This window comes from Neolamprologus brichardi, chromosome 17 (genome assembly GCF_056152115.1).
Source record: "Neolamprologus brichardi isolate AB-2024 chromosome 17, ASM5615211v1, whole genome shotgun sequence".
NCBI classification, from domain to species: Eukaryota; Metazoa; Chordata; class Actinopteri; order Cichliformes; family Cichlidae; genus Neolamprologus; species Neolamprologus brichardi.
The window spans coordinates 16,026,949-16,049,560 of NC_142120.1; the positions used below are offsets into that span (position 1 = coordinate 16,026,949).

At 39.1% G+C, this 22,612-nt stretch overlaps 1 protein-coding gene across 2 annotated transcripts in view; it reads right to left on the reverse strand.

The window, feature by feature from the left end:
- acss3 (acyl-CoA synthetase short chain family member 3) overlaps positions 1-22,612 on the reverse strand; it is a 50,319-nt gene that overhangs the window by 23,500 nt on the left and 4,207 nt on the right. For both annotated transcript variants that reach the window (XM_087831131.1, XM_087831132.1), the window contains exons 4-9: positions 21,673-21,807; positions 19,986-20,126; positions 19,246-19,326; positions 18,878-18,973; positions 16,361-16,512; positions 6,330-6,433 (exon numbers count right to left, since the gene is read on the reverse strand). In XM_087831131.1, the coding sequence (XP_087687257.1) occupies positions 6,330-6,433; positions 16,361-16,512; positions 18,878-18,973; positions 19,246-19,326; positions 19,986-20,126; positions 21,673-21,807 (709 nt within the window). The remainder of the gene's footprint in view (positions 1-6,329; positions 6,434-16,360; positions 16,513-18,877; positions 18,974-19,245; positions 19,327-19,985; positions 20,127-21,672; positions 21,808-22,612) is intronic.

Consider the following 22,612-nt stretch of genomic DNA (forward strand, 5'->3'; position numbering starts at 1 on the left):
AGTGCTTTGGGTGCCTTGAAAAGCGCTATATAAATGCAATCCATTATTATTATGACAATCCCAGATAGTTCACTCACAAACTCATGCTGAAGGACACCATACACACTATTTTTTTAAAACATCATTTGCTTCTTACTTACACTTGAGAGTTCTGTGCCAACAGAAGTAAACAGTAAGACAGATAAAATAAACCTGTTCACAAATTCATATCCATTATTACAGAATCAAACAGCTACAACGTAATCAAGGCTCATTTGAGCAAGAAAATTAAAATGGGCCAAGTATGCTTTTTCTAATTTTCTGTCATATGACCACTGTCATGTGAAAAGCTAAGGAAACCCTTACCAGTTCTCCATAAATTATAAGAGCAAGTAGAAACCAGGAGCTGCTGATCAAAAACGCAAGATTGACCAATCATCAGCAAATGTGACCAACTCCATAAGCAGACCTGGAAGTTTGTTCGATTGGAGCATTCAGGTCTGTGTTAACACAATTCAAAATTAGAAAAAGACTTAAAAAATGTCTTTGTGTGTGATTTTTGGAACAAGGTCCTTTGGGCAGACAATGCAAAAGTCGAGATGTCTGGCCTTAATGCACAGCACCACAGTCGGAGGAAACCAAACACAGCATATCAGCATAGGCACATCATAGCAACACTCAAGTGCTATGCTGGAGGCGTGATGATTTGGGATTGTTTTACAGCCACAGCACTTGGGCACCTTGAGTCATTGAGTCAACTATGAACTCCTTCTGCATAAGACTGAATCTAATGTGATGCCATCTGTCCCACAGCTAAAGCTTGGTAGAAACTGGGTCATGCAGCAAGACAATGTTCCCAAGCAGATTAGCAAATCTGTAACAGAATGTCTGAAAAAGAAAAAAAAAGGTGTTGCAAGAGCCCAGTCAAAGTCCAGACCTGAACCTGACTGAAATGCTGTGGCTGGACCTTAAGAGAGATGTGCATAAATGATTACCCACCAAACTCAATGAACTAAACCAACATTAGGCCAAAGAACGATGCGGATAAAGTCATACAGAAAATTACTGTTCAGTCCTGTGAGAAATGTTTTACCTGACTGTACATACTGTACTTTTGGATTATTTCAATTTGAACAAAAAGTTCAGGCTTCAGATTGGACTCTGACAGTTTTCTCTTATCTTCCCAGTGCCATCTCTTTGGTCTTCAAACCCACTTCTGTTCAAACCTTTTGTTTGCATGAGCCAGACTATCATAAGAAAGGAAGAGGTGCCAGTACAGCTCATTTCTGGTTGGAGACGAACTCGGGGGCACAAACATACATGTACAGTGGTACCTCGACTTACGAATACCCCGTTTCACGGAAAATTCAAGTTACGAAAGGCACTGAACGGCAATATTTCTGCCCGTGTTACGGCAAAATGCCCGAGTAATGAAATCCGCTGGCTCTGATTGGCTGAGCCTACAATGCCCACAATGCCTTCTGAATCATGTGACAACCCCTTGGCTTCCGTACTTGCGCTTCGCTCTTCCACTTGAACGACGTATTGTTGTTCTAGTTAGCAATTAGCCTATAGCCTATCGTTCAGCATCGCCTCACTCAAAACGCGCAATGGGTGCTTCGACTTACGAAAATTTTCAACTTACGAAAAAGTCAGGGTTCCACTGTATATTATATATTATATTAAATTATATTATATGTATATAGATTATATTATATATGTTGTATCAGGCTATGCAATACCCAAGTGTGTTAATATAATTGTTGGTTTTAATTTCTTCAGAGCAACTGTTGCTCAAATAAAAACTGAAAAAGGTGTTCAGCTCAGACAGATAAAAAAAAAATCAACTGCAACCTCAAGACAAAATGACAAACTATGATGATTTAATGCATATGTATGTGATGGCAGTGTCTCTTTAACCCACACGCTTCTAGTCAAACAGTCCCTGGCACACAAAGAGAAAGAGGGTGAGACAGGGAGTGACCCACTCTACCGTGAAAAAGTGGAGAACACATTTGGATTGCAGTGCTGGCCACCAGCTGCCAGTTATTGAGTTTAGCAGGGGGTGAAGAATCCAATGGGATTTACACATCTAGACAGAAATCAAGAGGGCGCCAGAGGTTTTTCTCCAAACCCAATAAATCACCTGGCTCGGATAGCCATGGAGCGTGACAGGATTTTGTTTTGGTGCGTGCATGTGTGTGTGAGGGAGAGAAAAGGAAGTGGGATTTAAACTTGACTGATACAAACACCCTTTATGTTCAAGTGGAATGCAATGCTGTCTCTCAAGCACTAAGGCTACAGAGAGGAAGATGGAAATCAACAGCTCTGCACAACACATATTTGATAGGGAGTGTTTGTTTTGGTTCAACACTCTGCACTGCCAGTCAGAGATGGACCTATAGGTGGAGAGCAATAGGTTTTAATATACAAATAAAAGGGAAAGCAGCTACATAAGATGACAGCAGAATGCTCGTGGATTACTGCTACTTCTTCGTTACCCTTCAGCTCCCACACTGGCGATATGAACAATAAATGCTCATGCAAAGCTTTATGCAACAAAAATGTGAGTCTATGAGTGTTTAAACTAAGAACAGAAATACCATAGAGAAGGGATCCAGTACCAATACAGCCCTTGTGCTAATCAATAACCGACAATATATGAAACTGTCGCCCAGTACTGGGATCGGAAGGTCACCACCCAAGAGAGTACCCATCATTAAACCCAGTCTAGACTGAATGCAGGCTGCCTCCCCAAATCAAGCACGCTATCTGTACTGAGACAAAAAATACAGGCATATTTGAATGCTCCTCTGCCTAACAAAAGCAAAGGTGCCCCTAAAGGTTATCTTAAATTGCAGACAATCAATCACGGTGGTAAACAAAATTTAGAGGGTGTGGTTTGAATACTGGCAAGCAATGCACTGTTTGCATATAGAATGTTTTAAATAATGTAAATATATCTTTATGTAATGCACAAAGCTTCACTACATTATTAAACAGACATACTGTGGATTCCCAGCCAAGGCTTTCATTACTCAAATCCTAAAGTTGCTTTTGCCTTTAGGCAAGATGTTGTTCTACTCTTTATTCACCAGTTACCCATAGCCAGCACAGGCTGAATTACCTGGAAAGTTTGTTGTGAGGAGAGGTGTGTAAAGGCTCAAAATTCTTCTGGCAAGACACGACTGGTTTTTGGATAGGAACAGCTATTCTGGGGGTGTTCAAAAGGTTTTGAAATGTGGGCATACTAAAATTCAACAATATGGACTCAATCTACAATTTGTGGAATCTATTCTGATCTTGGGCACAGTGGCAGTAGTTTAAGCAGACGTACTCAGACCTCCCAGTCAAATGACTAACTGCACTTCTCATTCCATCACTATGGGTTAGCCCGTGAACCCTTATGATGTTTTGATGACTATCCAAAATCTACACAGACCAGAGTTCTGCCTTTAGGCTCAGCTGTCTCTTCATCATAATAGACCACTACTGAATCCATATCACTGTAATTATGGAAACAAAAAACAACAGCAAAAGGCCTGATATCTTAAACTTTTAATGTACCCCCCATTAGGAAACCCCAAGAACAAATGTGCCTTTTCCAAGTCCCAAAAACATGCCGAGTAGTTGGAGAAACACCCATGACCTCAGTTTAATAGCTCACAATTCTATGACACAAAATGTAAAGCTCTTTAAATTTCAATTCATGCTGGACAACACAATCAACCAAGCAGGCTAATCTGTACTTAGATTGGAGTGCCCTGCTTGTACCAACGCTGAAGGTCAATGGTTTTCCCAACAGTTCAGCCACAGTATTGATTCCATATTTAACACAGGGATGTCATCTTCTCCAACATCGATCCCCCATCCGTGCTGACAGGATATTAAAAATCAAAGCGGCATAATAATAATTGTGTTCTGTCACTGTGGCTGACGATATTTATCATAGTTCATTAGTTCAAGAGAACTACAGAAATGAAACGATGGGTGTGATGGAGGACATGACATTAGCATGCTGCGTGGATTCAAGCCTCCCATTCAAAAAGCTAATAAGGTCTTTCTCATTCAAGAATCAATACAAAAGAAACAGTGCAGTGAGAGCTAGAACTCAAGAGTTCAATTACATATCTTACTCCCCTGAATAACAACAGTCATGGTGTGCCACAGGTTAACGGGAAGATGAAGAAAGGAAGCCTGTGCTCTCTTTCAAAAACCACAAACTCCACCCAAGAAGTTAAAGGACCTATGAAGCTTTTAAAAAATGATGATCAGGACTCACCTTTCTGGGGAGACCATTAATCTAAAGTACAAAGCGGCAAAGTAACTGACTATGAATATGGAAATTTTCAGATAGACCCAGGTGAAAGGCCCTTTGCACCAGGGCTGACTAACCACAAATTCCTACATTCATGTTTAAATGAAAAATCAATATGATCAGTTAAGTCTTGTATTATGTCTATGTATTATTATAAAGTGTGCACCAACAAACAGAAAGACTCAGCATTAAGCTGTCTAACTCAAAGCATGCTTCAGCTAAAAAGCAATTTGAATTTACACCCCTGAACAGATGGACACCATCCCCCTGATTGTTTTCCTTCCTCTTTATCTCTTCATTAAACGCATAGATCAGTCCTCACATCTCAGGATCCCAGATGGGTATGGTGACCACAACACATCCCAACAAGTTAAATGTGAGACAAACACTATTTGTAGAACATAGTAGGATGTATTAACAAGGCTAGGAGGTAGTCAAATATACTATATTTGAGTTTAGCTTTTCTAACTTTCTCCCTCAGCAAGTAAAATAAGAATAAAAGCTGACATTTGTTCTTATAGTCCCATTTTCTCTTATAAATTCACTGTTATTTCAGCTGCTGTTATGCCTGGTAACAGTGTAACAGTTTCAGTGAAAAAAATAGCTCAGAAAAGTAAGCCTATTTGAACAATTTTTAGCCAAGTTTGACATGCATATACTGTGTCACTTCACACAATATTTTCTCATGCGTGAATAACCAATCATATTCAACAAAATCTGTAACTTTAACTTGCGATTTGTGGCTTTCACAGGACATAGCACCGAACAGGCTAACCACTGTTTAACTAGAATAAATAGACTTCCCTTCAAATGCAATGGTAAAAAACAGACTTTAAGAAAAGTGCATGTCCTCCGGGGCCAGTGCAAAGTAAAATAAGTTATAAGGACACACCAGCCAAGCTTCTTGTGTCAGTGCTGCTTGGCAATGTGACCACTTGAGAAAAGAAAATCTTATAGTCCCATCAGAATGACAACTATTATAGCAAGTAATGAACTCAGCCTTGGTAAATACATATGATAAAATGGGCACAACTGTCACATGTTATCTGATTCACTTTGAATATGTTAAAAATACAATAATAAATGCAACAATGACATTTTTTGACTGCTCTCTTAACCCTCCAAGCCATTTATCTGACTATGATGTCTATAAATCCCTTTGCTGTATATGATGCCATATCACTAGAGTGATGATGGGTTCCCAGAAAAGCTTAAAAATTTCAAGCTTAAAGTGCTACAGTTCCCCCATCAGAGAGGGTCTAATCCCCCAAACTGTGATACTAATCGTACAAAGGATTAATCACAGAGGAAAGTGTGATAAAAATGTGCTAAATTATGTCAGCAGGCATTTTGGGGAATAGTGATTTTCTGGAGTATCCCTTCGCTCGAGGTCAAGTTAATGTCAAGGCGCTAATAAAATATAGGAAAGCTCACATTTATAGTCATCTCAAGCAGATAAGGTTAAAGAATGGCTGATTCTTAAAGATCAAGTTAAATTACATCATCTCATGGAGTTCATGCTAATAAAGAACTTCAAGCCTTTGAAATCCTTTCCATATCGAAAGGAGTTTGTCGCTAAATTTTAAGAAAAAAGTGCTTCTTAGCTTCATGTAATGGCATAATTAAAACTGCAGTTCACTCAGAGCATATGGTAAAATACAAATGTTTTACAAAAATTTTGACTTCAACCACAAAAGAAGAAAAAAAAAACAAAACAGGGGCATTAAGTCTATGAAGTTAACTTTTGTATGCCAGCCTGGCAGTCCTGTGATGATACAGGACCAAGAAATAAAAAGGTTGCTGCACAGCTCAGTGAGGGATGTTTAAGAATGAGCCAGCTATTTCAGTTTTCCGGTTTCTGTTCAACATGAAACCTTGGCCTAAAGGGAATGCATGGAACAAGATTATTTAGCAAGAAGCTTCCCCAGTTCAGTTTGTATCCAGTCTGTCATGAAGATAAAAAATATCCTTCCCCAATTCAAATCTCTTGCTTTCTTTTGCTTCCGTCTTTAGAAAGTAAAATTCTTCCTACCAGTTTGCCACCAGTGATCCAGAACAGGAACTCCAAAGTTCCTTTTTGCCCATTGCAGGGTCTCCACATCACATCGCTCTCCTGCCACGAATAATGACCTCAACCTGCGGGAACACAGAACACATCTGTCAATCACCTTAAGGAAGCAAGGCATATTCACTCCCTCAGTCGGAATAAATCAAAATCGATGTTCAATGCCCAAACCATAGACGTCTCAAGACTTTAAAGTTGGACTACTACATGTACAGCAGTGGTGAGTGTGTTAGACATTTACACAGACTCATCATGGGCCTGAATGCTATGGTAATTTGGGGCTTTTAACAATTTCTTCTTTGTTCTTTTTCCATGGTGGAATAATTGTAGAGCAAATATCTTTAATTTTTTTTTAAAAGTCCAAGTCCTAACTTGACAAAGCCAAGGCCTATTAATTTCTCATTCGTGATCATGACTGCCTACTGGTTTCTCTTTTCCAGCCTACACACAAATTCTAGCTCCCAGTTATGGAGTACGCTTCACTGATTTGGTCATTTATGTGAATTTCAATGTGTTATTAAAATTAAAAAGTCGCCCGCTAGTATGTAATTTACTCCTTTATTGCCAACGGTGCTGCAAGGGTAAAACACTGGGTTAAATCAACCGTGAGAACCCAAATTAGAAACTATGAGTGACTATCTCTCGCAGTACTCCAGAATTTGACTTTGACTGCACTTTTCTTAAAGGCAAGATAGGCAACATGCTTTCGGAATGAGTGGGCAAAAAAAATCCATTATAAACTTTCAGCCTAGTGTAAATCAAAGGTTCTGAGAAAGACTCTTGTACCTCATCTGAAGCAGTTTTACAGGCTTCAGCACAGCCAAGCTCTTTGGCAAATCACACATCTTTTCAGACTAGATTCGATGAGCTGCATGTAAGGATATAGTGTGAAGGAGGTAAACACAAACAATGGATTAAGCAAAGATCCTCTGAAGTGGTTTGACTGGCACAAAAAGTCAAAAGTCAGAAATGACTGGCTTTTAGAAAATTAAAATCCCTCATCTAGTGACAAAAATGAGAAAGGAGAGGAAAAGCTGCAGAAAGAGAGCTTCCAACTTTCAAGGTATGTTCGTTTGTTTTTTTGCCTTTTATTTCGTTTAGAGCAGCTTTAAATTAAGTACGAGGCTTTTGATCCACAGCCGTTTGGTCTTCAAGCAAAGACCAAATGACGAAGTATAAATGACAAACACCAACCCTAACTCCTAGAGTAGATATCCAAAATCAATTGTTCAAAATACAGCATTATCAGCTTACACTGGGTATTGGTGCAGGTCATCCTCCTCTATCTGAAAGAGTCCATTACAGCTAATGTCCTCCTCGTAACAGTTAACGCAATGCTTTTGTTAAACTCCCTGAATAAAAGCTGTAACTATAAACTTCACTCAAACCTCATTTCATTTAAAATGCAATGGGAGGGTATCCAGAGGCAAAATTACCAAAAAAAAAAAAGTGCATCCATCCCAAAAACATATTTACCTAATTGTAAATCAGAAAATCAGGACAAGCTTAATTGGTCTTATTTAAGCAAATAGTTTGAGACACGTTTGCTGACTAAACCATTCTTTTTCAACAGTTTTCCTTCTTTTCAGGACAGTGGAGGTGAAAGCTTGTTTATCTTGAGCATCTTCTCAAATCCCAAAGTTATTAGCCTCATGCTTTAAATGTCAAAGCCATCAACAGTGAATTCCACTTTTTCCTTCCCCTGAAACTCTCAGCCTACCTACAGTCCTTCTGAGTTGCTCTTTTCCCCACCAAACCACATGCCCTCAATATGACCTTACAGACAGCAGTGATGAGCCCCTTAATCATGAAGTACCTAAAAAAAAACCCAACAAACTCCTTCAAGTGTCAAATCCAACCTGCCCTTAGACCCTTCTTGTTCATCTTCAGAATTCTGCAACTTTTTTTGAATAACTGATACTCCCCAAGTTCATGCCCTGCTAGTGAACCCAAACACTACAGTTTCTATCTTCAGTCTCTCTTATTTCTCCCCTATTATCCACTCCTCCTGATGGCTGCTCATATTTATTTTCAAAGCGTTGTTACCTGGTCGCTAAAAGCTTTTAGAAACAACCCACCAACCCTAGGCTACATTTTAGGCACAGCAGTCATTGAAGAGATAGTGTAGTGATCACTACTCTACCTCTTCAATGACTGCTGACTTTTTGTATTTATTACCACCTGTAATAGGGCATCTTTTTGACTGACACTTCTTTTCTCTGTATTATTGTGCGGTCTTTAACTTATGATATAAAGTGTGTCAATGCCGTTTTGATTTGAAACTACATAAATAAAACTGAACTGAACTCTGGCATTGATGTAAACTTTTACACTGATATGGATTAAATCAGAGCACGTCATGTTGTCAGGAGCACTACACTAACTTTCACTGCTTATGTGTGTGCCAAAGGAGCACTTTAAAGCAGCTATAAGTGTAAGTCTGAAAACATTAGGGCGATACAAAAGCATTAGGGCGATCACATCTATCTATCTATGATGTGATTAACCTTGAAAGAATTACCATCTATGGACCCTTACAGTTTTCCTCAATTTCTTTTCTCTTAGTAGCATTTGCAGCTACAACAGGAAGCTGATTTTTAGGGGGGAAAACTCTTAAAAAAAAACAACCAGACAGTCGATTTCCCAGCACAATGCAGCATACAGAGAGAGTTAGCAGCAAGCTGGCGAACCTAGTTGAAGCATTTAGCAGCTAAAGAGCCAGATATTTCCCTCAGGTGTTAGTGGAGTCAATGGAGACAGGTTTGCCAGGTGGCCAGAAACACTTCAAAGAAATGATAATGTTGCTCCATAACACAAGGATGAGAATGCTGCTACCAATGCAGCAATAAAAAAAATAAAATAAACAATCAAAAATGCAGATTTCAAGTTCATTGAGTCATAATATCATGCTGAGGATGAATAGCTTAAAATAGGGCTTAAACAAATAGAAAATATCAAATATGTCAAGGACCAAGCCACGGGACTTAACAATCATCGAACCATCCTTCAGCAGTCAGATTTTTTGTGCACAGGACTTAAGCTGAATTACATGAAATAAGTGAATAATTAGACTGTCCCTGTAGGGGCCTTATGTTCTAGCTGAAAGCAAGTATATTCCCACCACCACATGTCTCGCTATTCAAAGACAATTCAAAGGTGGTATTCAAGTTTTCTTTGAGGAGTTAACAGATTAAAGCAGACAATGTGACCTCGGAAACTGTGGTGGGAGGGTGATGATTTAGCTGTTGCCAAAGCAGCAAAGAAACCGCAAAGAGACCTCAGTTTGAGTTAATCTAACCATCTGTGTTATGTTTTCAGTAAAATTGTACCAGTTGTGAAATTCTGGACAACCGCTGGTGTTTAAAACAACACTGAAAAAACACATTTCCATTTTATTTTGTATTTCTGCATTTTGCTACTATCATTTCCTCTCCCACTGAGCGATTACAAATATAAAATCTTGACACGACACCATCACGCAGTTGCTGCAGATTTCTGTACATGCATGATCCAAATCTGCTGTTTCGCCGCATCCCAAATGTGCTCTATTGGAGTGAGATACGGTCACTGCGGAGGGCGTTTGAGTACGGTGAAATCATTGTCTGGTTCAAAAAACAGTTTGACATGAGCTGAATTTTGGGACATGGTGCATTATCCTGCTGGAAGAGACAGAAGATGGGTAAGCTGTGATCATAAAGGGATAGACATAGTCACCATGGTTGTGGTGTTTAAACTATGCTTAATGGGTACTAAGGGCTCAGAGTGCCAAGAATATATCCCACCTGAACTGTTCATACAAGGAAGGACGGACGGATAGATGGATGGATGAATGGATGGAAGGATGGATAGAAGGATGGATGGATGGATCCATGCTTTCATGATGCCAAAATTCAATTGTGACTCATCAAACCAGGCAATGCTTTTCCAGTCTTCTGTTGGTGAGCCTCGGCAACTGTGTCCCTGGTGTACTCTTCCACTTCTAGCCCATTTGCTTTAAGGTTTATCTTCTCCATACCTTAGCTGTGTCGAGTAGGTTCTTTATTTTCTGTTGACTACCTAACACTTCAAAGAAGCCTGGCCCTTCTCCTCTGACCTCTTGCATCAAAAAGGCGTTTTCACCCAAAGAACTCTTGCTCACTGGATATTTTCTCTTTTCCAGACCAGTCTCAGTAAACCCTAGACATATTCGTGAGGGGAAATCCCAGTAGGTCAGCGGTTTCTAAAAACTTTTTCACCCATCTGGCACTAATAACCATGACATGTTCAAAGTCACTTATATCGCCTTTGTTTCCCATTTTGACGTCTGGTTTGATCTTCAGCAGGTCGCCTTGATCATGCGTACATTCCTAAACCCAATGAGCTGCTGCCATGTTAATGGCTAATTAGTTATTTGCATGAATGACAATTTGAATAGGTGTACCTACTGAAATATCCAATCCATGTATGTTTCTATGTTAGGATAGTGACTGGCTCTTCAGTGGTAGGAGTGGGAAAGCTACCATCTTTAGTTTCACAAAACTGCCCCATAGATTCAGGATTGAAAGTGCTCTAATTTGTCAATCCAAACTATGAAGCAGGCTTCTGAATTGATTTGTTTTATAATGACACGATATTATGTTGCCCGTTTGTTTGAATAATTTATTGAAGTGATAAGACTTACCATTTAGTTGGGGGGGGGGGGTTGCACTCAAGGAGTTGTACCTGATGAAGTAGCCACTAATGTATGCTCTGAGTGGTAAGTTGACCCTCTTAAGGGCATCAACAGCTATTTATCTTGGCTATTTTGTTAAGATAAGGCTACAATACAGTTTGACCCTGAAGCAGACAGAGTAGGAAACATTCTTTGTTGTCAAGGTTGAGTTTTAGTTTACAAAGCGCAAATATGCTCCAAGCTTATTATGTGATATGAGAAACAGTTAATCAGAGGAAAATACACCTGAAGTGTGTGTTCTGTTTTGTGAACATGTTAACGTGCAGAGCTGCAACTGAACAATGCAGCAGTGTATCTGCATCATGTTATAATTAAACTGAAAGCTGAGCATTAAGGCAGGTGACCCTGAGCTATTACACTACGTGACTGTAGTTCTGATTCGGTGTTATATAAATAAATTTGAACTGCCCTATGATGCTTAAGTATCAATCTAAAATAATGAAAGCTGAAATTTAATTGTAGAAGCAAATAGACATGAGGAGGTTTAAAAGTTAAAAGTTAGATAATATTAATGGACAAACACAGGTAAGTTTAATAGACAGTCATAAGAAATCCAAGAAATCTTTAAAAATAAATAAATAAATAGGTAGCAGGTGATTCAGGAGGTAAAGTGGGTTGTCAGCTAATCAAAAGGTTGGTCCGATCCCTGTGCATGTCGAATTATCCTTGGGCAAGACTCTAAACCCTCTGAAGTCATTTTTTCTACTTCAGTTGTGTTTTATTTAACCCTTTGCCCTCATATTTTCTATGCTTTTGCAATGTTTGTCGATTTGCTATTGCAAGTTTGGCCTCTCGTTATGGTCTCATCATTCAATACTGCCTATTGGATGAACAAATTAAATTAACCACCTGGGGACAGAGCTGAAATAACTATCTGAAAACTAAAAAAAAAAATATATATATATATATATATATATATATATATATATATATATATATATGGCTAGCAGTTAAGAGTTGGTCTAAATTTAATACACAATAGTTAAAACCAATAAACCAAAAATCAAATAATTAGCTTTAGCTCTGATTAGCAGCTGTTAGGTACTTACCTACTGTTAGGTAACAATGTAAAATTAACAAATTAAATTGTTAGAAATATACTGAAAGAACACCTGAAATGTCTAGTTAAAGTTCTGTATGTAAAAAAAAGCTAATTAGTAGCTAAAAGCACAGTTAGCAGGTGTATTTTTTTATTTAATATTTTTGGCCAAAAGAGTAAGTAAACAAATTAAACTATTAGCTGAATTAAATAGTTAATTAAAATTATTCCTAAAAGGAAAAGTAGTCAACATCAAATTTAAAATTGGCTGAATTAAACACATTTGAACATGAAGTTTTGATGAAGCATTAGATTAAAAATGTTAGGAACCACTGATCTGTTTGAATGAGTTGCTTTTAATAAAAGGCAAACACACTGTAAACACTACCAGATTTTACTATGTACTAAAAAGCACTATCCAATGGATAGTGGACTTTGTCACTTTTGGACAGTGAGGCTCTCAGCAATGACTTAGTTTTCTCCTGTTACGATACTGCAGACAGAGAGGCATTCATACTACATTTATAGAGAGCGCTGCTGCCATTACACCTTCAGACACCCTTGTAGACAGAGTTTCAATGCATTTTTCACATCTATGGTAACAAATGATATTTCTCAAGCGCATTGATGAGGTGTGCTTGTGCATCTCAGAGTCAATTATCCACAGATATATGAGGGGTATTTGAAGTTTCTCTGGCATGAAGCTATGCATTTGTAACAAAGTTACATGAGTTTTCTGAAAGGTTTTATTACTTCCATTAAAAAACATTTAATTAAAACCTAAACAGTTACCACTGACATATCCTTCTATATTTCACAGGATGGGGCTTTCATCATCTGCTATTATGATTATTGTTTGTTTTTTAAGGACCTGAGTTCACGATGCAGGAGGCATAAAATCAACATTTTTTGCTGATAACCCAAAAGACACGCAGTCCAAAATCTTTGAATTCATGGAGGTATGATCAACAATAATCCAAACATTCAAAAAGTACTATGAAACAGAAACAAGAGGACTGTTGGAGCAGGGATATACAGCATACTAGTACAACATAACTCTGAACAATGTAATGACAGGACTGTTTATACACACACACACACCCCAACACAGATTTGAACACATGAGGAGGTTAAATCCCACACAACGAACAGCAGGTGAACACAAGCAAGAAATCACTGAAGTTGGAAAGTAAAACTAAAATGGAACAAACCTACAAAGTAAAACAGGAAATAAAGAAAGGAGACCAATCCTAACCCTAAACACAAAGAACTGCACTAATCTCTAAAAAGACAAACTAAACAGAAATCAGGTCACAAGAGAATAACAAGAAAATAATAACAGAAATCCAAATGCAAATATAAGAACTGAAAAGTTGAGCAGGATCCCAAAAAAATAGAAAAATAGTTTGCTAGAAATTTAAAATAAAAACAAGCCATAATAATCATAATCTTAATCTTTATTCTACTAGAATAAAGACAAGACAAGAATCCCAGTTTCCAAGTTATATGGCTTTATGTCCATTTTAACAAATAAATCATTAAGTTGACCTTGAACACTTTGGTCGATGCAAGCCAAATTTTAACAGGTCGTTAACATGACCTCACTCTACACCTCTGTAAAGTTTAATCATTAAAAAAAAAAAAAACTTTTCGAGCCATCTTATTTACTGACACAGTGATGACATACACACACACAATTGCTACCAAAAACATGACGTCCTTGCTGGAAGCAATGATGAAAGTAAATAAACCAGAATAAAAGCACAACCTTACATTCAAAATACTCTAGAATAAAAATTCAAAGAACAGACTGCAGCATAATACAAAAGGACACGAAGAACCCAAAAGAACAAACAAAAAAAACCACAAGCTACGTGAAGCCAAATATAAATACTAAGCTAACAGAAATAAATGATTAGATTTCAACCACAACAGCACAGCTCAAAAAATACATCACAATGCCCGTCCCAGGCATCGAGACAGGCATTTTGATGGGACAACATACACAGACTCCTATGATATGCATGTAAGCCTAGAAAGATCAATCTGGGAACTCATGGATTATAGTTTAATGATTTCAGAGACAGCAGACAATATTTCAGGGCTTCTAGTAAAGCCAAGACAACCAGATAATGAATAACAGATAGCTGATTAAAGACTGCCTGCACACTGTTTACAACTGCTGACAAATTTCAAGAAGCTGTGATTTCCTCAAATGTTTTGTGATCATTACTCAGATTACAAAAGATCATCTTGGTATCAAAAATCTTCCCTACAGATTCTGACTGTGTATATGCAGGACTGTGTTTATAATGACTATCAAATACAAGACAATAAGTGAAAAAATAGCTTTCCTTCTTTTTGTGTAGCAAATTAAGCACTCAAGACAGATTTGAACTGACACGTAAACTGTGATTAACAGCCTTCTACACTTAAAGCGTTTTGAATTCACTTTAGTAGCATCAAAAAGCCAGATTTGATTGGAATGAAAGCTCTTTTTTTGGAACAATGACTGCACCACAAAGAAACCCTGTTTTAATGCTGCTTTTATAATGCAGCATGTGTATGATGGCAAATTGTTTTGCTCAAAACCAACGGGAATTGCAGCAATCTTTTACAAACGCGCTTCTGCCAAGGGGAAAAAATGCATTAAGAACAAGGCAGTGTACACGGGAACAGTTGCCTAAATGACTGATTGTGGCAGGGTCACAGCTGAGAGGAGAGATTTCAACAATATGTGAAGCCAAAAAAAAAAAAAATGCAGCAGAAAAATCATCTCTGACTGCAGAAAGAGCTTTTAAAAAAGCTGCTATAAATTCAGCACAGGGAACAACAGGAGAGCGTCGATTCAGCACACAATGCCAGAGTTACTGAATGATTTACTAGGGCCATAGGTCATTCCCACTTAGAATTGCTTTATGATTGTGTGCTAAGTGGCGTTTTCAGACTGTGGAACAGAGTCAAAGTAGTGACTGACACAAAACCCCCGTACATTTTTACGCTCGATGCCAAAGAATTAACAAAATCTCATGAAATAATTAATCCAAGTTAAACTAATACCATGAAAAATGTTTGTTTTTAACTCGGAGCTACAGACGACCTTCACCTGATCAGGCAGAGTGATTTAACACAGGTGGGCTGCAGTCAGTGAGATGCTGTTGCTTGTTATCTATCGTGATTAACACTCGAGCGGGTCGAGTTGAGGGTACAGACTGTGAGCAACAGAGGTGGGAGAGGGCTGTGCATCAGCAGATGGCCAGAGACTAACGAGAGGCTGCGCAGACAACCATCAGCCATGAGATGCTTTAACAAGTCACTCCTGGTGTTTCAAAGTCCTCTGCCACTGACAGCTGATGGATATAGCTGCTGTGCAATTATCTCTCAGTTTCAGTCCATGTAGCCATCATAATAAGGGCAAAGATCATAGTCTTACAGGCTGAGGCTACGCTAAAAGAAAGAATCCCCAAAAGCCTTTGCATGGGGTTCTTAGGCTTAAGGTTTTGGATCAACATTAGGGTTGAAAATGAAAAATAACTACAATCACAATCAAGTTGAAACCTCCAAGGCTGAAAAGTTATTGAGCTCTTCACATTCAACTTAACTCTTCCTTTAGTGCATTTATTAGCCTTTTTAGGCCATTTCGTTTTGTGAAATTACCTTCATTGGATTAAATTAGGTTTTCCTCATTTGCCTGCTGTAACATGGTTATTTCACAGCGTTTCACATCCTGTGAAATTACACCAACTGAGAAATGTTGCAAACTGCAGGTCCTCAAAGAGCTATTATAGGTCATGGGACAAAAGGCAACCCCGGACAGGTCGCCAGTCTGTTGCAGGACTAGATATGTACTGACAGTCTTTCCCTCTCACATTCTCGACTCTCCCCAATTTAGTCCTGCCAGTTAACCTAACCATGTCTTTCGATTGTGCCGGAGTACCTGGACATCTGGATATGATCGCTATGTCTCAAAAACAAACAAACAACAACCAAAAAAACAACTTTAAATTTTCAAAATGAGTCCATACAAACCTACTACCATCTTCTGCATACAGTCTTTTGTATCAGACGGTGTATAACATGTCAGAAATAACTGCAGTCACGCAGTAACATCGCTACGCTGCTTTGCTTTGTTTTGCAAATACACACATAAGAAGGAAGAAAGGAATTTTATCTCAATTCCATATTCATCCATTTGTTCTTTTAGCACCAATCCCCACTGATTCAAAAACATTTATTTTGTTGCTGTACCTGGTCAGTGGATATTTTTTTCCAATTGTAGCTTGGGGGTCCTGCTGGCGGATAGCACGGATAGCAGTGGGCGCTGTGAACATTGAAGAGACTCCATGTTCAGACAAGACACGGAAGAAGGCCCCGGAGTCTGGAGTCCCTACAGGTTTTCCCTGGAATCACACAGTGCAGCAACAACTTGTTACTTTACAGCTTAATTAAAGCGTGTGTATCATCGGAATTTGAATAATGAAAAGTAAGCACCAGAGATTACAGAGATTATTGTTATTGCCTAAAACCATTCCAGAAATATTTGTGCAATCTTAAGACTATAAACTGCAAAACATGAATATTTATACAACAGCTGTTTAAAATAAAAAGGCACACAGGAAGATTGACTATCCAGGCACGTGGGCATGAAAACACAGTTGCACTACAGAAGTACTGTCTGTCTAGAATAAAAGATAAAGACACTAGAAGCCTGCAGGCAAAGGTCTCCAGCAGCAATTTCCACTCTTTTTTATTTTCTCCCTGGTATTCAACTAAGCGAGCTCAACAGTGAGAAGACAACTGCGGAAGAATAAGAATGGATAAAAGGAGCAGTGAGTCCTGGCTGTCATTTTCACTCCAAATAAAGGGTTTGAAGATAGATGGGCTGCTAGAAACAAGAACCATGTGGAGCAACCACCGTGACCGAAGTCAAACACCGATTTAAGGAACGGCCAATTAATTCATCGTCCAATAGCGCTGCTGCCTCAAACTGGTGAGGGAATATCAGAGTGCAAATGTAAATGGTGGCCCTATACATAAGAACTACACTGAAAGACGCACTTCCTTCTTGATCCTTTGCTGAATTATAAAAAGAAACAACTTCAGATTTCAAGCCAAAGAAAAGTGCAGAATCTCAGGAATTGATTTAAGGGACAATCTGGGCCTGGAAAAAAGCGCAGTCATCAATGCACTCTGTGTAAACAGAACTCCAGGTGATGCTTGCTTGTGACATTCACATGATGCATGCGTGGAGTCCAAAGAAGCCCATAATGAAGCACTAATACAACAGATCCTCTGTTTTAGGAGCTAAGCAAAAACACATGAAATAGGATAAAAAGAAATGCACAGATCATATGATCATGTGATATTACACTGATCATAAAGCCAACACTAATTACAAATTGCTATACGTTAATAAAAACCCTCTGTGTGAGCCATTTCGTCAAGGTTATTATTATATTATTAAAATTCCCATTTTTCCATGACCAGTCCCTCCCACTGCAAACTTATCTCCAATTTTCTCTATAATGAAAAGATGTTTTGCAAAAATTTAAGACCAAAAAGAAAGGATGGCTTATCTGCTTTGCAGTTTCTTGTGATCCAGTGGTGTTATTGAGCTTGGTTTTTGTAATGTAGCTCAATTACAGCGAAAATATTAACCACAATCAATATGGTTAGCACATTTTGTTGTTATTGAACTTGAATACATCTCCTTTTACAGGAGATTTCCTTGAACCAAAAGAATACATGAAAAAAAAATAAAGGTAGTGGACAGTGGGTCACACAGGAGTTGGACCCGAACTAAGGAGTGTGTTTTTGACCGCACAGCGTGTCGTGCAAAGGCAACTGTTAGTTCATGCTGGCCTGTCTAAACTGCAGAAAACCTGTGGGTGCAGAAGAGGCTGAAGATGGAGAGCCCAAGTCAGAGCCATTTATCATATTTCGTCAAAAGCAGACCGGGTGAGATCTGGAGACAAATAAAGTCACAGACAACCATTAATGATTCTTAGACAGAAACTATGCGACGTGCATTTCCTCCAGAAAGATCTTGTTGGCTCAAGGCTCTTGTTTAGTTCTCTTGTCTCAAGCTGAAATAAACTGACTGAGTTTGAGGTTTTAGGAAAGTGCAAACGCAGCCTGATGTAAAGTAAAGGAGCGTGCATGAGAAAAAATAAATAAATAAATGCAAAAGAGTAAATCCTTTTATCCCCAATATCTTGTTTTTCGATAAATGCCGGAAGGCAAAATTCTAAGATGTGATAACTTGCCCAGCCCTTTCATTGGCTGCTTCAATTAATGATGGCATAAACACGAGCATTGACAAACTGCTCTCCTACAACTTCAACACAGGAAATTTAAAGACTCAAGTCCAACAAATGCATCCTGCAAACTAAAAACTCTTTAGTACCCGGGTTGGAAGGTGTAGACTATGTGCTGGTGTTCAACCGACTGAAACCGAGAACCAAACAATAAAAGGAGCAAAAGTCTGGCACAGTTAGAGCTGCAGCTTCTCTGCAGCAGCTAGAGTCAAATATGGACACAGGTTCACACAGTTCACCACATCTTGAACTTCTTCAGTTTCACTCCATATAAACTGGAGTCTTTAGCCAATCGTGGCTGGCTTCAGTTTGTCGAGCCAACAAAGGTGTAACTTATTCAGCTCTGAACATTGTTCATTTAAGGTTTTATTGCACATATTCTGGCACGTCCTGTTGTAATCTAACACCGCAGTAGTTAGTTTGAGATATTAAACTCAGAGGTACGTACCTCATAGAGAACAGTGCCGTTGCCATGTAGCAAAGGACCATAGCAGATATAAGAATGGCCAACCACCCAGCCTAGGTCTGAAGCTGCCCACCAAACCTGCCAAAAAGGGATCAATGTACCGAGTTGTCACAACAAAAATGCATGAAAAATTAAGTAAAAACTCATTTTACTTAAAGGCATAATAAATGTAAACAGAACAGCCAGTTGTATAGTGAAAATGAAATGCCGCAAGTTGAGTGTAGGATTATTGTGTATTGTATGTTTAAATGGTAGTCAGAGGTCCTTTCAAGCAGAGAGCAGCCTGTCTCTATATGCTCTTTGTTCTTAAGCATGGCACCACCTCAGAAGCGGATGCTTTATTGTCTTACTTCTCCGGGACTGAGTCCATAAATATTTGACATGGTCCATTTCAGCATCACAGCATAGCCTGCAGTGTCTCGCACAACACCCTGGGAGGGGGGAGATAAGAAAAACATTAAGACCGGTGGCAGGTACTGCACTAAGCAAAGAAGCACGGGTTTAATATCAATTTTAAACAGGCCACTCAGCGCTGCCTTTCCAAAGGGGACGGCATCTTGTTTCCAGATGACTGCGTCTCAAAACGGCACCCACCTTTTATTAGTTAATAGCGCTGTCTAAACATTCCTGAGCAAAATAGTGTGTCCTAACATCCTCAGCTATTGAGTGTGCCTTCTCAAAGTTATGGTCTCCCTACAGCAATAACTGAGAAATTCATGGGAAATCGCACAGGAAAAAACCGCACTATTAAGCCCAGGAACTAGCCAGCAGGAGGATATTTTATATCATCTGTTGGTCAAAGACAAAATGATGCTATTTGAAAAGAGCCAGGGCTTTTTTTTCCCCTCCATTTGAAATTGCCTGCAGGTAATTCCTCCTGCAAGAGGTTCAGCTCACACTCTGGAAAACTTCTGTCTTATTTATGTCATGTTGGGGGTGTTTAGATTGTGCCTGGACTGTTTTGCAGGCTCAAAGATCAGATGAGTCACACAGCTGCTGCATACAGAATTAGCAGCATCTAGTCAAACACAGCTAAAAGTAAACCCTGTAACTCATCTGCATGTGAGTGTATGGTTATAGCTGCCAGTACCTTTGGCGTCCCAGTGGTCCCAGATGTATAGAGTACATACAACGGATGGTTGGAGGGCAAAGAGGCACAGTCATGTGGCCTAGCAGTGGCCATCTCTTCATCCCAGTCCAGGCTCAACTCGCGACTCATCGATACCCTTTCCTGAAATATAAAGAAAAATAGAGATGATATACAGTCTTCACCAGATCTAATGTACCTGGCAGCACACCCAGGTATAAATCAGTCAAACGCACATGGATCTGAATGACTTAAAATCCACAGCAGCATTCTAAAGAGGCGAAAACACATCCAAGTATTTATGGATCTAACTGCATGCTGCATGCAGCCAAACATATTTTGCCATTTATTTTGATTCTTTCACATCTGCGAAGATAACGCGATTCATTTGCTCGGCGACAGCCTCCTCCTGCTCACTGTGGAAGTTCAGCCGCTGCTAATGACTCGTTTTACGATCGCCGCAGGATGAGACAGTCACTCGCCAAGCAGCCGTTCATATCTCCCAGTTATTTATTTGTCACAAAGTGTCACATAGATGAGCTCTCGGAGTGTGAACTGTGAGGATCAATTCAACTGACTCCGATGGTTAGAGCTGTGGTTTTGACCATCTTGCTTTACTTGCTTGCCTATGAAGTGAGTCAGTCTCACAAGTAAATATATATTCCTTTATTTATATTATGTTCCAGCTCCCATCTGTCATCGCAATCTGGCAAGCAGCAATCATTTCAGGTCATAGATTATTGCCCCTTACATCTGCTGCCGCTGACATTTCTTCTCATTTCAAACACAGACGTCTCTTTGATACTGCCATTAACATTTAATCACTTTTGGAAGGATAAAGAAATCCTCAAATCTTTTTTTTCCCCTCCCCTCCCTTGGCTTCCATAAAAGAGTGTCAAGATCAAGACATCATCAATATCACTCAGACTCTTGAGGCAAAGGCACATCTCCCACAGACATTTTAGCTCTCCTAAGCGCATTACTTTTTACTCCCTTCACTGAAAGCACAGACAGAGCACCATCTTGGCTGAATTAACAACGCTTACCGAACAGTTACCTCCAGCTTACCGAATGCAATCATTTTGCAAAGCAGCTGCAACTATCTAAAGTAGTGGTTCACAGATTTTTATGGCACTGAGCCGCCAGTGAATTCCTTGTATACACATAATTCCCTGTGTCCGACGTGTATATAATCTCCCAAAAATCCAAACAGCGCTCTTAATTCACCGGATCCTTTCCTGACAGACAAGACCAGACAGGCGCAACAAGATAAAAATAAATTGTGCAATGTTCATTTTATTTCACCACAGGGCTAGAGAGCAGTAGCTCAAACAGAGGCACGGATGGTAGGAATTCAGTTTGAGTAAAGAAACGACAATACTCCGCAATCTCCGTTAGAGGAAATGTTAAGTTCACCAAACATAACATTCAGCAGTGTTTAATTTACGTCTGTATAAAAGTGAAGCAGAACCAAACATCTGCTCGCTGTCACCGAGCAGCAGCTGAAAATGGCTCCAGGCTGAAGCCAGCACGGAAATGCCTTTAAGTTCGAACCTGGCAACAGCCGAGAAGTGCAGGCTCCACAAAAATCCCTGCCTCCGACTGACACCGTCGATGATTTCAATGAGTCATTAAGTGTGCTGCTGCTTACTGTGGAAAAGGAAAATAACATTTTTGCTACGGTTTTTACCATGTTCGGCCTGTTGTAGATGAGGACTTTTGTGGGCCTGTGAGAGCTCATCTCCAGGGCCTTCTTCACCAGAGGGATGTACTCCACTCTTCTGCCTGGCTCGATGCCAAATGAGGCTGTAACCAACAGCTTGGGCTGAAAAACAGATCATTTGGGAATTTGGGTTCAAGTGTAACAAGCTTATAGCTCACTCAGGTATGAATCAGTCATTTTTCTGCCTTTCTACCAAACGAGCCATTACAGGTTTAAGTCAAATGTAGTTCACAAACTCTGCACAAGATCTCAGGTGTTCCTACAAATTCTTGGATTTGGAATGTACATAGACCAAAACGGTAAAGGACACTTCTCCTATTTGGCAAACACATTTTGGTTCCAGTATTGGTTATATTCTCTTGAAAGCTTCTCTATGTTTAGTTTCGGTAGGTTATGCAAAATTAACATTTCACAACAAATTTGTTCTGCAAAGCGACAGAATACACGCTTTATGCTAAACTGCATAAGCATTTATTTCTGTGTTAAAATGTCATAGTTTACTCTTAATTGTCCCCTAAGAAAGAAAGCAATGCTCACTGCAGTTCTTTCACATTTGTAGTATAAAGACGTCTCTTCCACATTAATTTTTCTATTCTCATATTATTATTATTATAAAATCTCACTGGAGACGCCAGGGAAATCATTACGAGTGGTTCTGAAAGGAAAGGCGAGATCTTTGCATTGTAGATGAAAAAAGACATTTCTTCTGGCTCTAGTGTTTAAGAAGTATTTTAGCTAATGGCACATAAAAGTCAGAATTGTCCAATTACTGGTATTTGCAGTGATCCGCATCTGCTTGCATCTGCTTACTTCATGTAAATACAGAAAATGAACAAAGACCTAGCCCAACTTCAGCTGGTCCCTGGTTTTTAATGAGTACGTATATAATACAGTTTATGCAGTTGCT